Source organism: Hemitrygon akajei, chromosome 3 (genome assembly GCF_048418815.1).
Source record: "Hemitrygon akajei chromosome 3, sHemAka1.3, whole genome shotgun sequence".
NCBI lineage: Eukaryota > Metazoa > Chordata > Chondrichthyes > Myliobatiformes > Dasyatidae > Hemitrygon > Hemitrygon akajei.
The window spans coordinates 205,982,828-206,001,267 of record NC_133126.1 but is presented as its reverse complement, the minus strand read 5'-3'; the positions used below and the strand labels follow the sequence as shown (position 1 = coordinate 206,001,267).

General features: G+C 43.6%; 1 protein-coding gene across 13 annotated transcripts in view; it reads right to left on the bottom strand.

Moving 5' to 3' along the window:
• masp1 (MBL associated serine protease 1) overlaps window positions 1-18,440 on the bottom strand; it is a 370,450-nt gene that overhangs the window by 321,673 nt on the left and 30,337 nt on the right. For 9 of the 13 annotated variants that reach the window (XM_073041738.1, XM_073041735.1, XM_073041740.1 and 6 more), the window contains exons 5-6: window positions 16,373-16,569; window positions 2,246-2,393 (exon numbers count right to left, since the gene is read on the bottom strand). In XM_073041738.1, coding sequence (XP_072897839.1) covers window positions 2,246-2,393; window positions 16,373-16,569 — 345 coding nt within the window. Of the gene's footprint in view, window positions 1-2,215; window positions 2,394-16,372; window positions 16,570-18,440 lie in introns of those variants that run through there. The other 4 variants (XR_012098466.1, XR_012098465.1, XM_073041736.1 and 1 more) reach the window with 3 other exon arrangements.

Genomic DNA, 18,440 nt, shown 5'->3' with positions numbered 1-18,440 from the left:
CTAAAGCAACGGGATAATGTTTAACAAAAGTTTGAAATGCAGAAGTTAATTGAAGAGAAGGCTAATTGAACAAGGTGTCATTAGTGAGAGACAATTATTGTGTAAATCATTTCAACAAAGGAGAAAGAACAGTGATCAATTCAATCAGAAGATCTAAATTCAACACAATAAATAACCTGGGGAACTAGAGATAAATGAAGCATGATCAGAAGTGTGATGGCCAGTCCCTAGGAATGTGCCAGAGAGGCCCACCACTCTGATCCCTACCAACAAAAATAACCCACAACTCCTACATAATCTACTTCTCAGTGTATTATAGATAGGATGTTGAGGTTTACCAGGAAGCTGCCTGGATGAGAAGTAACGTGTTATATCAAGAGGTTAAATAAACTTGCACCACACACAACACACATTTGTGTGTGTTGCTTGAATTTCCAGCATCCGCAGATTTCCTTGTGTTGTGTTAAATAAACTTGGGTTGTTTTCTTTGGAGTGGAGGAGGCTGAGGGGAGATCTGAAAGAGGTTTATTAGATTATGAAAGGTAGAAGTAGAGAGACAATGTCTTTTCTCCCCCAGAGTTTAAATGTCTAATACCAGAGGGTGTATATTTAAGGTAAGAGGGGATAATTTCAAAGGAGATGAGAGGAACAAGTTTTTTTCTTTCTTTCTTTTTTTCTTTTACACAGAACGTAGTGGGTACCTGGAATGTGCTGCCAGGATGGTGATAGAGGGAAAAACATTAGAGACTTTGTAAACAACAACACACACAAAATGCTGGTGGAACACAGCAGGCCAGGCAGCATCTATAGGGAGAAGCGCTGTCGACGTTTCGGGCCGAGAAACCTTCATCAGGACGTCTCTTCGCCCAAAACGTCGACAGCGCTTCTCCCTATAGATGCTGCCTGGCCCACTGTGTTCCACCAGCATTTTGTATGTGTTGTTGTTTGAGTTTCCAGCATCTGCAGATTTCCTCGTGTTTGCTCTTTAAAGAGACTTTGTAAGGTACTTTTAGCAAAAGTCACATGTATCAGTATCACAATAAAATAAAGGAAATTACAGATGCATTAGAGAGGAGCTTGCCCAGGTGGATTGGAAGAGGATGCTGGTTGGGATGATGACAGAGTAGAGATAGCTGAAGTTTCTGGGAATAATTCACAAGGCACAAGATAGATATGTTCCACAGAAGTAATTCTCAAATGACAGGGGTTGGCAACTACAGCTAACAAGGGAAGCAAAGAACTACATAAAAGCCAAGGAAAGGGCATATAAGGTAGCAAATATAAATGGAAAATATAATGTAATAAATATATAATGAAATACAAAAATTGGATCAGTCCATGATTGAATGGTGGAGCAGACTTGATGGGCCAAATGGCCTACTTCTACTCCTATATCTTATGGTCTTATAGAAGCAAGGAGAAAATGCTGAGCCTGTATAAAACATTAGTCAGGCCACTCTTGGAGTATTGTCAACAGTTTTGGGCCCCACATCTCAGAAAGGACGTGTTGTCATTGGAGAGAGTTGAGAGGAAGTTCATGAGGATGATTCTGGGAATGAAGGGGTTAACATACGAGTAGTGTTTGACAGTTTTGAGCCTGTGCTCACTGGAATTTAGAAGAATACGGGGGGGGGGGGGGTGGAGAGGATTTAATTGAAACCTACCGAATGTTCAAAGGATTAAACAGGGTGGATGTGGAGAGGATGTTTCCTATGGTGGGGGTATCCAGAACTAGAGGACACAGCCTCAAAATTAAGGGGTGATCTTTTAGAACAGAGGCAAGGAGGAAATTTTTTTTAGCTAGAGAGAAGTAAATCTGTGGAATGCTCTGCTGCAGACTGCAGTGAACATTGGGTCCATGGGCAGAAGTTGATAGTTTCCTAATCGGTAAGGGCATCAAAGGATATGGTGAGAGGTCAGGTGTATGGGGTTGAGTGGAATCTGGGATCAGCCATGATGGAATGGCGAACAGACGTGTTGTGCTAAATGACCTAATTCTACTCCTACATCTTATATGCACGATTGTGAGGAAAATGTCTTATGGTCTTATAGGCACATGATTGCGAGGAAAATGGAAGGATTTGGACACTGTGTCGACAAAGGGGATTAGTTTAGTTGGTTATTTGATTACCAACTTAATTGGTTTAGCATAACATTGTGGGCCAAAGGCTTGTCCTGGGTTTTTTTATGCTCTATATTCCAATGTTTCAAACAAAAGTGAACTAGATGTCAATAGCAAACCCACCAACTGAGGTGAAGGCAAATTTCCAGCCACGGTTATCTCCTGAATCATCGGTGTGAAAGAGAACCTGGACACTGCTGCTGTTGGTCATGACCCTTCCAGGACTCTTATCACCGCAAAAAGGACCAAACTCCTTCAATCCAGCTTTGATCTGCAACAGAGAACACAACAGAAAATGGAAGTGCCCGCTAGGCTAAAATCCAGAAAAAACATTGATTCAATAAAAACAAAATACTCTAAGTCAGGAAAAACACAGCAAAAATGATGTTCACTGCAGTGCTTTGCAAACCTCCCAAAATAAAAAGCCAAATATCTTATCAGCCAATCATGAGGCAGCAACTCAATGCATAAAAGCATGCAGGCATGATCAAGAGGTTCAGCTGTCATTCAGACCAAACATAAGAATGGGATGAAATGTTATCTAAGTGATTTTGATCGTGGGATGTAGCTATGCTAAACAGGGTGGTTTGAATATCTAAGAAACTGCTGATCTCCTGGGATTTTTACACACAAGTCTCCAGAGCTTACGTAGAATGGCGTGAAAAATAAAAAACAAGTGACCAGTTCTGTTGATGAAAACAACTTAATGAGAGACATCAGAGGAGAATAGCCAGACTGGTTCAAGCTGACAAGAAGGTGACAGTAACTCAAATAACCACACATTAAAGCAACAGTGTGCAGAGCATCTCTGAATGCACACATGAGAACATAAGAAATAAGAAATAGGAGGAGTAGGCCATCCAGCCTATCGAGATGCCATGCCATTCAGTAAGATCATGCCTGATCTGTCCATAAACTCTGCTCCATCTACCTGCCTTTTCCCCATAACCCTTAATTCCCCTACTATGTAAAAACCTATCTAACTGTATCTTAAATATATTTAGTTAAGAAGCCTCAACTGCTTCCCTGGGCAGAGAATTCCACAGATTCACCACTCTCTGGGAAAAACAGTTTCTCCTCATCTCCGTCCTAAATCTTCTCCCCTGAATCTTGAGGCAACGTCCCCTAGTTCTAGTGTCACTTACCAACGGAAACAACTTTCCTACTTCTATCTAATCTATTCCTTTCAAAATTTTGTATGTTTCTATATGATCCCCTCTCATTCTTCTGAATTCCAGAGAGTATAGTCCCAAGCGACTCAATCTCTCCTCATAGGTTAACCCCTTCATTCCTGGAATAACCCTGGTAAACCTCCTCTGCACTGCCTCCAAAGCCAGTATATCCTTCCTCAAGTTCAGAGACCAGAATTGCACACAGTACTCTGGGTGCGGCCTCACCAATACCCTGTATACTTGCAGTATGACCTCCCTGCTCTTGAATAGATGAGGAAGAATTTGTTTAGCCAGACAGTGGTATATCTGTAGAATTCATTGCACAGATGGCTGTGGAGGTCAAGTCATTGGGTATATTTAAAGCAGAGGTTGATATATTCTTGATTAGTTAGGGTATCAAAGGTTACGAGGAGAACATAGTGAATAGTGTTGAGCGATAATAAATTGGCCATGATAGAATGGCAGAGCAGAAGGGCCAAATGGCCTAATTCTGTTCCAATGTCTTATGGTGTAACATAATCTCTCCTCCTAACTACCATCTTTCAGTGCTAGGAACATCCCTGTACATTTCCACAGTATCCTTATCCATGCCATTTTTCCTCCAGTGTGCTAATACAACTATCCACAGGACCGAGTACTGAAACCAGTTTGTAATTGGTTCAGCCAATTTTCTGGTAGACAGTGAATTTGTGTGTGTATTCGGCTGGGAGATGGATGGGTGGGAGAGAATGGTCCCAGTGTAATTTGGGGCGGCACAATAGCATAGTGGTTAGCACCACACTTTACAGTACCAGTGACCGGGGTTCAATTCCTGCCACTGCCTATAAGGAAATTGTACATTCTCCCCAGACTGCGTGGGTTTCCTCTCCCATTACAAAGAAGTACCATTTGGTCGGTGTACCGTATAGCCTACATTATAATAAGGGATTACTTTATGTTACGGTAACACATCGTTGCTTGCGCTCTTGGGCACGTATTGATCTGTATGTACGTGTCAAATTCGGACTCTACCAGTAAAGAACCAGTAAAGCTCCCATCTCCAGCACTTTTATTAATAACATAGTTGGGTAAACAGGCCACGTACACAACAAATTGGCGATGAGAATTATGAACCTACATCTTATTGGAATGCCATGTTTTAGTTGATAACGACACTCGGGAGGAGAAGAGAGAGAAGGGAGATGAAAAGGAGCGACACAGAATCAGTGGTGGAGGTAGATACACTAGTGAAGTTCTTTGAGGAGGTGACTGGGCATATAGATGAGAGTAGTGCAGTGGATGTGATCTACATGGATTTTAGTAAGGCATTTGACAAGGTTCCACATGGTAGGCTTATTCAGAAAGTCAGAAGGCATGGGATCCAGGGAAGTTTGGCCAGGTTGATTCAGAATTGGCTTGCCTGCAGAAGGCAGAGGGTCGTGGTGGAGGGAGTACATTCAGATTGGAGGGTTATGACTAGTGGTGTCCCACAAGGATCTGTTCTGGGACCTCTACTTTTTGTGATTTTTATAAACGACCTGGATGTGGGGGTAGAAGGGTGGGTTGGCAAGTTTGCAGACGACACAAAGGTTGGTGGCATTGTAGGTAGTGTAGAGGATTGTCGAAGATTGCAGAGAGACATTGATAGGATGCAGAAGTGGGCTAAGAAGTGGCAGATGGAGTTCAACCTGGAGAAGTGTGAGGTGGTACACTTTGGAAGGACAAACTCCAAGGCAGAGTACAAAGTAAATGGCAGGATACTTGGTAGTGTGGAGGACCAAAGGGATCTGGGGATACATGTCCACAGATCCCAGAAAGTTGCCTCACAGGTAGATAGGGTAGTTATGAAAGCTAACACCCCATAAGCTTTCTTAAGTCGAGGGACAGAGTTTAAGAGACGCGATGTAATGATGCAGCTCTATAAAACTCTAGTTAGGCCACACTTGGAGTACTGTGTCCAGTTCTGGTCACCTCAGTATAGGAAGGATGTGGAAGCATCAGAAAGGGTATAGAGGAGATTTACCAGGATGCTGCCTGGTTTAGACAGTATGGATTATGATCAGAGATTAAGGGAGCTAGGGCTTTACTCTTTGGAGAGCAGGAGGAGGATGAGAGGAGACATGATAGAGGTGTACAAGATATTAAGAGGAATAGACAGAATGGACAGCCAGCGCCTCTTCCCCAGGGCACCACTGCTCAGTACAAGAGGACATGGCTTTAAGGTAAGGGGAGGGAAGTTCAAGGGGGATATTAGAGGAAGGTTTTTCACTCAGAGAGGGGTTGGTGCGTGGAATGCACTGCCTGAGTCAGTGGTGGAGGCAGATACACTAGTGAAGTTTAAGAGACTACTAGACAAGTATATGGAGGAAGTTAAGGTTGGGGGTTATATGGGAAGCAGGTTTTGAGGGTCGGCACAACATTGTGGGCTGAAGGGCCTGTAATGTGCTGTACTATTCTATGTTCTATGTTCTATGACACACACATCTAGATGGAGTGCGCTCGTGGCACTAGCAAAAAGGACACTTGAGTCATGTGGAACATACAGTGACTGCAAGGAGCTAGCTAAAAAGAAAACAAGAAAAAATGGGACTAAATTAACATAACAAAGATGGCGATGATTGGAATCATTACAGCATTTGATAGCAGCATTGAAAACTAGGTAACTTACATTGAAAGAGTGGAGTTATATTGTGATGCTAATGATGTAAAGAAAGACAGCGTCTTGGGCTACATCCACACTAGACCGAATAATTTTGAGAACGCCGGTTTCGCGTATAAACGATTGGCGTCCACACTATGCGTTTTAAAAAATATCTCTGTCCACATTGAAACAGAGATTTTGGCGAATCTCCTCCTACTGCACATGCGCAGGACACATCTACCGAAAACAAGCGACATGTTTGGTGTCGAATCTCGCTGTGAAAGGCAGTGCATGTTTGTTCAGTTACAGACCAGAAAAACTTAAACGACGGGCAGCTGTTGGCTCTCGCGCTGGAGGACTTAAAAGTAAAAACAACAAATACTGAAGCGTATGGAGGTAACCGACAGGGAGTTCACGGTCAGTATGACCCGGCTGACGACGAACACTGAAAAACTGACTAACCCTATTCCCAGTTCCTCCGTCTCCGCCACATCTGCTCCCAGGATGAGGCTTTCCGTTCCAGGACTTCTCAAATGTCCTCTTTCTTTCAGGATCGTGGTTTCCCTTCTGGCGTCATCAAAGATGCCCTCACCCGCATCTCCTCCACCACCCGCACTTCAGCCCTTAACCCATCCTCCACCTCCCGCACTTCAGCCCTTAACCCATCCTCCCGTCACCACAACAGGGACAGGGTTCCCCTTGTCCTCACCTACCACCCCACCAGCCTCTGGATCCAACACATTATCCTCCGCAACTTCCGCCACCTTCAACAGGACCCCACCACCCAGCACATCTTTCCCTCCCTACCCCTCTCAGCTTTTCGCAGGGATCGTTCCCTCCGCGACTACCTGGTCCACACGTCCTTCCCCACAGAACTCCCAACTGGCACTTATCCCTGTAAGTGCAAATGCTACACCTGTCCCCACACCTCCCCCCTTACCACCATTCCGGCCCCCAGACAGTCCTTCCAGGTGAGGCAACACTTCACCTGCGAGTCTGCTGGAGTCGTCTATTGCATCCGGTGCTCCCGGTGCGGCCTCCTCTACATTGGCGAGACCCAACGCAGATTAGGGGACTGCTTCGTTGAGCACCTCCGCTCCGTCTGTCACAATAGACAGGACCTCCCAGTTGCCACCCCCTTCAACTCTGCCTCTCATTCCCATCTAGATATGTCCATACATGGCCTCCTCTACTGCCATGATGAGGCCAAACTCAGGTTGGAGGAGCAACACCTCATCTACCATCTGGGTAGCCTCCAGCCTGGAGGTATGAACACTGAATTCTCCAATTTCCGGTAATTCCCTCCCTCTCCCCCTCCCCCCATCCTAGGTCCCTTTCAACTTTCTGCTGCTTTATCTCTACAGTTCTTTCATGCTTATCCCCTCCCCCCTTTATCCTTCCTCTGATTGGTTCTCCACCTGGCACCTCTAGCCCTTCCCCCTCCCCTATCTCTATTACTGGGCTTCAGCTCTCTCTTCCCCCCCATTCCTGATGAAGGCTCTCGACCCAAAACGTTGGCTACTCTTTTCTCACGGATGCTGCCTGACCTGCTGAGTTCTTCCAGCGTCATGAACGTATTCTTTGATCAGTAGCATCTGCATTTGTATTTTTGTGAACTGACTAACTCTGTTGCATTAATAAAGCACATTGTTAAATGTGTAAAACATGCCTGCATCAGTATTATCTTGTATTTCCATACAATGTTACATAGAAACATAGAAAATAGGTGCAGGAGTAGGCCATTCGGCCCTTCGAGCCTGCACCGCCATTCAGTATGATCATGGCTGATCATCCAACTCAGAACCCTGTACCTGCTTTCTCTCCATACCCCCGATCCCTTTAGCCACAAGGGCCATATTTAACTTCCTCTTAAATATAGCCAATGAACCGGCCTCAATTGTTTCCTGTGGCAGAGAATTCCACAGATTCACCACTCTCTGTGTGAAGAAGTTTTTCCTCATCTCGGTCCTAAAAGGCTTCCCCTTTATCCTTAAACTGTGACCCCTCGTTCTGGACTTCCCCAGCATCGGAAACAAACTTCCTGCATCTACCCTGTCCAATCCCTTTAGAATTTTATACGTTTCAATAAGATCCCCCTTCAATCTTCTAAATTCCAGTGAGTATAAGCCTAGTCGATCCAGTCTTTCTTCATATGGAAGTCCTGTCATGCCAGGAATCAATCTGGTGAACCTTCTCTGTACTCCCTCTATGGCAAGAATGTCTTTCCTCAGATTAGGGGACCAAAACTGCACACAATACTCTAGGTGCGGTCTCACCAAGGACTTGTACAACTGCAGTAGAACCTCCCTGCTCCTGTACTCAAATCCTTTTGCTATGAATGCCAACATACCATTTGCCTTTTTCACTGCCTACTGTACCTGCATGCCCACCTTCAATGACTGGTGTACAATGACACCCAGGTTTCGTTGCATCTCCGCTTTTCCTAATCGGCCACCATTCAGATAATAATCTGTTTTCCTGTTCTTGCAACCAAAGTGGATAACCTCACATTTATCCACATTAAATTGCATCTGCCATGAATTTGCCCACTCACCTAACCTATCCAAGTCACCCTGCATCCTCTTTGCATCCTCCTCACAGCTAACACCGCCGCCCAGCTTCGTGTCATCCGCAAACTTGGAGATGCTGCATTTAATTCCCTCGTCTAAATCATTAATATATATTGTAAACAACTGGGGTCCCAGCACTGAGCCTTGTGGTACCCCACTAGTCACTGCCTGCCATTCTGAAAAGGTCCCGTTTACTCCCATTCTTTGCTTCCTGTCTGCCAACCAATTCTCTATCCACATCAATACCATACCCCCAATACCGTGTGCTTTAAGTTTGCACACTAATCTCCCGTGTGGGATCTTGTCAAAAGCCTTTTGAAAATCTAAATATACCACATCCACTGGCTCTCCCCTATCCACTCTACTAGTTACATCTTCAAAAAATTCTATAAGATTCGTCAGACATGATTTTCCTTTCAGAAATCCATGCTGACTTTGTCCGATGATTTCACCTCTTTCCAAATGTGCTGTTATTACATCTTTGATAACCGACTCCAGCATTTTTCCCATCACCGATGTGAGACTAACCGGTCTATAATTCCCCGGTTTCTCTCTCCTTCCTTTTTTAAAAAGTGGGGTTACATTAGCCACCCTCCAATCCTCAGGAACTAATCCAGAATCTAAGGAGTTTTGAAAAATTATCACTAATCCATCACTATTTCTTGGGCTACTTCCTTAAGCACTCTGGGATGCAGACCATCTGACCCTAGGGATTTAACTGCCTTTAATCCCTTCAATTTACCCAACACCACTTCCCTACTAACATGTATTTCCCTCAGTTCCTCCATCTCACTAGACCCTCAGTCCCCTACTATTTCCAGAAGATTATTTATGTCCTCCTTAGTGAAGACAGAACCAAAGTAGTTATTCAATTGGTCTGCCATGTCTTTGTTCCCTATGATCAATTCACCTGTTTCTGACTGTAAAGGACCTACATTTGTCTTGACCAATCTTTTTATTTTCACGTATCTATAAAAGCTTTTACAGTCAGTTTTTATGTTCCTTGCCAGCTTTCTCTCATAATCTTTTTTCCCTTTCCTAATTATGCCCTTTGTCCTCCACTGCTGGACTCTGAATCAGTCCTCAGGTGTGCCACTTTTTCTGGCTAATTTATATGTTTCTTCTTTGGACTTGATACTATCCCTAATTTCCCTTGTCAGCCACGGGTGCACTACCTTCCCTGGTTTATTCTTTTGCCAAACTGGGATGAACAATTGTTGTAGTTCATCCATGCGATCTTTAAATGCTTGCCATTGCATATCCACTGTCAACCCTTTAAGTATCATTTGCCAGTCTATCTTAGCTAATTCACGTCTCATACCTTCAAAGTTACCCTTCTTTAAGTTCAGAACCTTTGTTTCTGAATTAACTATGTCACTCTCCATCTTAATGAAGAATTCCACCATATTATCGTCACTCTTACCCAAGGGGCCTCGCATGATAAGATTGCTAACTAACTAACTAACTAACTGGAATTTAGAAGATTGAGGGGGGATCTTATTGAAATGTATAAAATTATAAAGGGATTGGACAGGCTAGATGCAGGAAGATTGTTCCCGATGTTGGGGAAGTCCAGAACGATGGGTCACAGTTTAAGGACCAAGGGGAAGCCTTTTAGGACTGAGATGAGGAAAAACTTCTTCACACAGAGCAGTGAATCTGTAGAATTCTCTGCCACAGGAAACAGTTGAGGCCAGTTCATTGGCTATATTTAAGAGGGAGTTAGATATGGCCCTTGTGGATAAATCTCCGGGTCCTAGTGGATAAATCTCCGGGTCCTGACCAGATATTCCCCAGGACCTTGAGGGAAGTTTGTGTAGAGATAGCAGGAGCTCTGACGGAGATCTTTCAGATGTCATTAGAAACGGGGATTGTGCCGGAGGATTGGCGTATTGCTCATGTGGTTCCATTGTTTAAAAAGGGTTCTAGAAGTAAGCCTGGCAATTATAGACCTGTCAGTTTGACATCAGTGGTGGGTAAATTAATGGAAAGTATTCTTAGAGATAGTATTTATAATTATCTGGATAGACAGGATCTGATTAGGAGTAGCCAGCATGGATTTGTGCGTGGGAGGTCATGTTTGACAAACCTTATTGAATTTTTTGAAGTAGTTACGAGGAATGTTGACGAGGGTAAGGCAGTGGATGTAGTCTATATGGACTTCAGCAAGGCCTTTGACAAAGTTCCACATGGAAGGTTAGTTAAGAAGGTTCAGTCGTTAGGTATTAATGCTGGAGTAATAAAATGGATTCAACAGTGGCTAGATGGGAGATGCCAGAGAGTAGTGGTGGATAATTGTTTATCGGGATGGAGGCCGGTGACTAGCGGGGTGCCTCAGGGATCTGTTTTGGGCCCAATGTTGTTTGTAATATACATAAATGATCTGGATGATGGGGTGGTAAATTGGATTAGTAAGTATGCTGATGATACTAAGGTAGGAGGTGTTGTGGATAATGAGGTGGGTTTTCAAAGCTTGCAGGGAGATTTATGCCGGTTAGAAGAATGGGCTGAACGTTGGCAGATGGAGTTTAATGCTGAGAAGTGTGAGGTTCTACATTTTGGCAGGAATAATCCAAATAGAACATACAGGGTAAATGGTAGGGCATTGAGGAATGCAGTGGAACAGAGAGATCTAGGAATAACAGTGCATAGTTCCCTGAAGGTGGAGTCTCATGTAGATAGGGTGGTGAAGAAGGCTTTTGGAACGCTGGCCTTTATAAATCAGAGCATTGAGTACAGAAGTTGGGATGTAATGTTAAAATTGTACAAGGCATTGGTAAGGCCAAATTTGGAATATTGTGTACAGTTCTGGTCACCGAATTATAGGAAAGATATCAATAAATTAGAGAGAGTGCAGAGACGATTTACTAGGATGTTACCTGGGTTTCAGCACTTAAGTTACAGAGAAAGGTTGAACAAGTTAGGTCTCTATTCATTGGAGCGTAGAAGGTTGAGGGGGGATTTGATCGAGGTATTTAAAATGTTGAGAGGGATAGATAGAGTTGACGTGAATAGGCTGTTTCCATTGAGAGTAGGGGAGATTCAAACGAGAGGACATGATTTGAGAGTTAGGGGGCAAAAGTTTAAGGGAAACACGAGGGGGTATTTCTTTACTCAGAGACTGATAGCTGTGTGGAATGAGCTTCCTGTAGAAGTAGTAGAGGCCAGTTCAGTTGTGTCATTTAAGGTAAAATTGGATAGGTATATGGACAGGAAAGGAGTGGAGGGTTATGGGCTGAGTGCGGGTAGGTGGGACTAGGTGAGATTAAGAGTTCGGCACGGACTAGGAGGGCCGGAATGGCCTGTTTCCGTGCTGTGATTGTTATATGGTTATATGGTTATAAAGGGATCAGGGGGTATGGAGAGAAAGCAGATACAGGGTCCTGAGTTGGATGATCAGCTATGATCATAGTGAATGGTGGTGCAGACTCGAAGGGCCGAATGGCCTACTCCTGCACCTATTTTCTATGTTTCTATGTTTCTAACCCTTCCTCGTTGCTCAATACCCAGTCTAAAATGGCCTGCTCTCTAGTTGGTTCCTCAACATGTTGGTTCAGAAAACCATCCCGCATACATTCCAAGAAATCCTCTTCCTCAGCACCCTTACCAATTTGGTTCACCCAATCTATATGTAGATTGATGTCACCCATTATAACTGCTGTTCCTTTATTGCACGCATTTCTAATTTCCTGTTTAATGCCATCCCCAACCTCACTACTACTGTTAGGTGGCCTGTACACAACTCCCACCAGCGTTTTCTGCCCCTTAGTGTTATACAGCTCTACCCATATCGATTCCACATCCTCCAGGCTAATGTCCTTCCTTTCTATTGCATTAATCTCCTCTCTAACCAGCAACGCTACCCCACCTCCTTTTCTTTCCTGTCTATCCCTCCTGAATATTGAATATCCCTGGATGTTGAGCTCCCATCCTTGGTCACCCTGGAGCCATGTCTCTATGATCCCAACTATATCATATTCATTAATAACTATCTGCACATTCAATTCATCCACCTTGCTACGAATGCTCCTTGCATTGACACACAAAGCCTTCAGGCTTGCTTTCACAACACTCTTAGCCCTTATACAAATATGCTGAAAAGTGGCCCTTTTTGATTTTTGCCCTGTATTTGCCTACCTGCCACTTTTACTTTTCACCTTACTACTTTTTGCTTCTACCCTCATTTTACACCCCTCTGTCTCTCTGCACTTGTTCCCATCCCCCTGACTGTTAACCCAGTTCTCCGCACAGTACAGTATCCTCTACTTCGTACTGAGGACATCTTTGCTTCCCTGTCAGGAGCTGAAAATTTCACAAAAATCGATTTGGCCCAGGCTTATCTCCAAATGGAAATTGATGATGCATCCAAGAAATACCTAACAATAAATACACACAAAGGACTTTACCAGCACAACAGGTTGGTGTTTGGGATAGCATCAGATCCTGCAGTCTGGCAAAGGGCAATGGACAAGGTCCTGCAGCGGATTCCAGGGACTCAGTGTTACCTGGATGACATCATTGTCACCGGCAAAGATGACAACAAACATCTTTCTAACCTTGAACAAGTGCTCACCAGGTTAGGAGAATATGGGCTCAAAGCTAATTGACAGAAATGTGAGTTTTTCAAAAAGGAAACCTCATACTGTGGGCATGTGATCAACAAGGACGGCTTACACACTCAAGACAAGATAGAAGCAGTGCTTAAGGCACCACCACCTGAAAATGTGTCTCAGCTGAGAGCATATCTTGGACTAGTGAACTATTACCACAAGTTCTTGCCTAACCTATCCACAGTCCTACACCCACTAAATGCACTATTACAGACAGGGACACAATGGAAGTGGACTGAGAGCTGTGAGAAAGCATTTTAAGAAAATAAAAGATTCATAACTTCAGAAGGGGTGCTCGCGCACTTTGACCCCTCCTTACCAATCCGACTGGCTTGTGATGCCTCACCCCATAGGATAGGAGCTGTGTTATCTCACAAGTTTCCAGATGGCTCAGAAGACCAATAGTCTTTGCCTCAAGAATGCTAATTTCAGCTGAATGCAACTGCGCCGAGATTGACAGAGAGGCCCTAAGCCTCGTGCAGGGAAATCAAGAAATTTACCTGTATGGCCAAAAGTTTACCCTGTTGACTGACCATCAGCCTCTCGTGTCAATCTTCAATCCAAGAAAAGGCATTCCAGTGACGACAGCACAAAGGCTGCAGCGATGGTCTCTTTTCTTAGGAGGTCACAGGTATGACATTGAACACAAGGGGACCAAGCAACATGGCAACACAGATGGTTTGTCATGTTTACCACTGCCAACTTCAGAGATAACTACACAAATGGATTCAGCAGAGGTCTTTCATACAACAATAGTTGAAGAATTACCAGTGACAAACAGCCTCATTGAAAGAGAAACATGCAATGACCCTATGTTGTCAAAAGTGTATGACATCACGACAAAGGGATGTCCAGCACATGGTAACACGGTTTCCAGTCTTCTCAACGAGAAAGGAGCAGTTGTCAGTGTGTCAGGGAACACTAATGTGTGGTTCACGAGTTGTGATTCCTCCTAAGCTACAGACCAGAGTGCTGGAGGAACTGCACAAGGGGCACCTGGGTACCGTAAAGATGAAAGGTCTTGCCCATGCCTATGTATGGTGGCCAGGAATCGATAAACAGATTGAGGACTTGACCAAGAACTGCTCTGGATGTCAAAAGATCCAGAACACACCACCACAAGCCCCTCTCCATCCATGGGAGTGGCCCTCATTACCATGGCAACGAGTGCACATCAACTTTGCTGGATCATTCATGGACTGAGGGCCATGTTCGCCAGGAATGGCATACTAGAGCAGATCTGCACAGACAATGGACGACAATTTGTCTCTCAAGAATTCCAAGTTTTGTGAAGAACAATGGAATCAAGCACTTTGCATCTGCCCCTTACCATCCATCCACAAATGGCTTGGCAGAAAGGTTTGTGCAGACATTCAAGAAAGCCATCAAGGCAATGGACAGCGAAAATCGACCACTGCAACACAAGATAGACAACTTTCTCCTTGCCGATCGTAATGCAGTACATGCCACCGCTAATCAGACTCCAGCAATGATGTTTCTGAACAGGAACCTGAGGTCCCGGATGGATCTTCTTAAAACAAATATACGGCATGATGTGGAGAACAGACAGTTCAAACACTTGAATGCTAAGTCAACACGGAGCTTCAGTGTGGGACAGCCAGTTCTTGCACATGATTACCGGACTGAAAAGTGGCAGCCGGGTACAATTTCCGCTATAGATGGGCCACTGATGTATACAGTGGAGATGGGAGAGAACATATGGAGACATCATGTGGACCAAATCCTGGATGCCCAGGTGAAAAACACAACACCTTGCCCGGACACCTTGACATACACTCCTGATGTGACCACATCAGCTTCATCTACCGATAAGCCTTGCCCGGACTCCCTGACATACAAGCAAACACTCCTGATGTGACGACATCAGCTTCATCTACAGATAAACCTGTCATCAGTGCTGAGGACCCACCTGATGTATCTGTGGAGACTCATTCCCCAAAGCAAACGTCTCAGGACAGACATTACCCGGAGAGGCAGAGAAGACCTCCCCAGAGAAAAAGGCTTGGTATAATCTGGTATTATTGTTATAATTTGTAAACAAATGGTAGACATTTGTATGTTAAGGGTAAACATATTTGTTTAGCATAGTGCCCCAGTAAAAAAAAAGTTGATACACTATTAAAATAAAAGGGGAGGAGTGTACTGTATAGCTTACATTATAAGGGACTACTTTATGCTGTAGTAACATGTCGTTGCATGCACTATTAAGCGTGTATTGATCTGTATGTGTGTGTCAAGTTCAGACTCTACCGGTAAAGAACAATGAAACTTAGTTACCATCTCCAGCATTTTTATTAATAACATAGTTGTGTAAACAGGCAACATACACAACAGTAGGTTAATTAGTCATTGTAAATTTTCCCGTGATTAGGGTAGGATTAAACTGGAAGATTGCTGGGCGGCACAACTTGAAGGGCCAGAAGGGCCTACTCCATGCTATATGTCAATAAATAACTAAATGAATAGAAACATGGAAAATAATTTATAGAGAATAATTTATGCAGGCACTTTATAGTAGGATATGTTACAAGTTCAGTTAGAACGTAAAGCACAGGAACAGGTAATTTGGCTACAAGGTTATGCTGAACCAATTAAATTTATAATCAAACAGCTAACTAATCTCTTCTGCCTACACAATACCCATATCCTTCAATTCTCTTCATATTCATGTGCCTATCAAAACATTACTTAAATGTCCCTAACAATCTGCCTCGACCACCACCCTGGGCAGTGCATTCCAGGCACCTACCACTTTGTGTAAAAAGACTTGCTCTTCACATCTCCTTTGAAATTACTCCCTGTCACCTTCAAATTCATGCCCTCTGGTATTCGACATTTCAACCCTTGGAAAAAGATAGTCTGTCTATGTCTCTTAATCTCAAACCTCTATTAGGTCTCCTCTCAGCCTCTGCCACTCCAGAGAAAACAACCCAAGTTTGTACAACTTCTCGTTGTAGCATATGCCCTCTAATCCAGGCAGCATCCATGCTGAACCATCGGCAAGGCCACAACATCCTTTCTATTATGGGGCATTTCTACATTAATTTGACAAAGGAACTAAAGTTCCTCAAGTTCAAGTTGATTCTCATTTAGCTCTTTACTCACATATAGAGCTAAATGCAACAACATTCCCTGGGACCAAGGTGCAAAACAGAATACGCAGTCAGATATATTGTTAATCAATGGTCCTTCTTTAGGTCACTGATTATGCTCATATAAAAAGAAACACATTCCAATACACACATTTCAGTGCTCACCTTCAGATAGTCATAAGGGCAATCCACATCTGGGTGGTCTTCTAGATCAAAGATGTCAACAAACTCCAGCGTGATAAGAAACCCATCTTCCAGTTCAATGCGGTACAAACAGTCTGAGCTCTTGGGGTAAGGATTGGGATAGTCTGGGCTGCTGACTATTCCTGATCTTTCTGTGAATACATTATCGCTACACTCAACTGGTAGGAAACAAAAAACATCAATTATTTGATTTGATTTTGATAGAAATGGTGGGACTATTAAAATGGTGTAAGGTTATGCCCTCTTCTCACTGTTGCCAAGGGAGGTGGTACAGGAGCCTCAGGACCCACTCCACCAGGATCAGGAACAATTAGTACCCTTTAACCATCAAGCTGTTGAACTGGGGGGGGAATTTCACTCACCCCAACACTGAACTGTTTTGACAACCTATGGACTCACTTTTAAGGACTCTTCATCTCATGTTCTCATATTTATTGCCCGTTTTTCATTTTTGAATTTGCATAGTTTGTTGCATTTAGTACATTGGTTGTTTGTCCGTCTTTGGTATGTGTGGTTTTTCATTGATTCTATTTTGTTACTGCAAATGGTCACAAGAAAATTAATCTCAGGGTTGTAAATAGGGACATATATGTACTTTGACAATAAATTTCCTTTGAACTTTGACTATTAAATGCTGGTGTTGAGAAAGAACTGCATGGACATGTACAAGTAAGACAGCAAGTTATCTTGCAAGTAAAGTGAATAATTAATACATTCTGGGGGTCCAGAGGATATGTATTTACAGTGAGAGAAGCAGTGGACACCTGGAGTTGGCTGCTGGGAATGGTGGTGATGGAAACAGACACTATAGTGGCATTTAAGGGCATGTACGTATGTATATGAATATGTAGCATATATAAATATGGAGAGACATGGATCATGTGCAGGTAAAAAAAAAATTAATTTAATTTTGTATCTTGTTTGGCACATACATCATGATTCAAAGGGCTTGTTCCTGTGTTGTGCTGTACTCTTCTATCTCAACTACAGTACACAGAGCAAAGAGTGCAAAATAAAGAAGTTTTGCTAATACAAGAGTTAAGGTGCAAGAACCAGAGTTGAACAGTCCTTGAAAGTAAATCCGTAGGTTGTGGAATCAGTTCAGAGTTTGATTGAGAGAAGTTATGCCTTCTGGTTCAAGAGGCTGATGGCTAAAGGCTGAGGGGTAGTAACTGTTCATGAACCTGGTAATGTGGGTCCTGAGGTTCCTGTACCTCCTCTCTAATGGCAGCAGTGGGAAAAGTGGTGGTGGGGGTCCTTGATGATGGATGCTGCTTTCTGCAACAGCGCTGTGTAGATGTGCTCAATAGCGGGGAGGGATTTACCCATGAAGGACTGGGGTGTATCCACTACTTTTTGTAAGATTTTCTGTTCAAGGGCATTAGTGTTTCCATTCCAGTCTGTGATGTAAACAGTCAATATACTCTCTTCCACACATCTATAGAAATTTGTTGAAGTTGTCACTGAAGGCCAGTGTGCCATTTTGTTGTATCAGGAGCAAGAGGGTAGCCAGGGAAAGAGTGGGTCCTCATCAGGACCAAAGTATTTATCTCCCTGAGCAGCCAGGTGGTGGGCTGTAAAACTGCTCCAAAATAACCAATTTCACACCATATGTCATGATAAGAAAGCAAATCCTCAGATCCTAAATGAATACATATTAAACACAAGAGATCCGGTAGATGCTGGAAATCCAGAGCAACACACACACATGCACACACGCACGCGCGCAGATCAGGTAGCATCCATGGAAATAAACACCATCAAGACTGGAAAGGAAGAGGGAATATGCCAGAATAATTAGGTGGGAGGAGGGGAAGGAGGACTAGCTACGTGATAGGTGAAACCAGGTTAAGTGAGAAAGGTAAAGAGCTGAAGAAGGAATCTGATAGGAGAGGAGAATGGACCATAGGAGAAAGGGAAGGTGAAAGAGAACCAGAGGGAAGTGATAGGCAGCTGAGGAGAAGAAATAAAAGGCCAGAGTGGGGGAGGTGAAGAGGGAAGGGGTATTTACTGAGGATGGCAGGAGTTA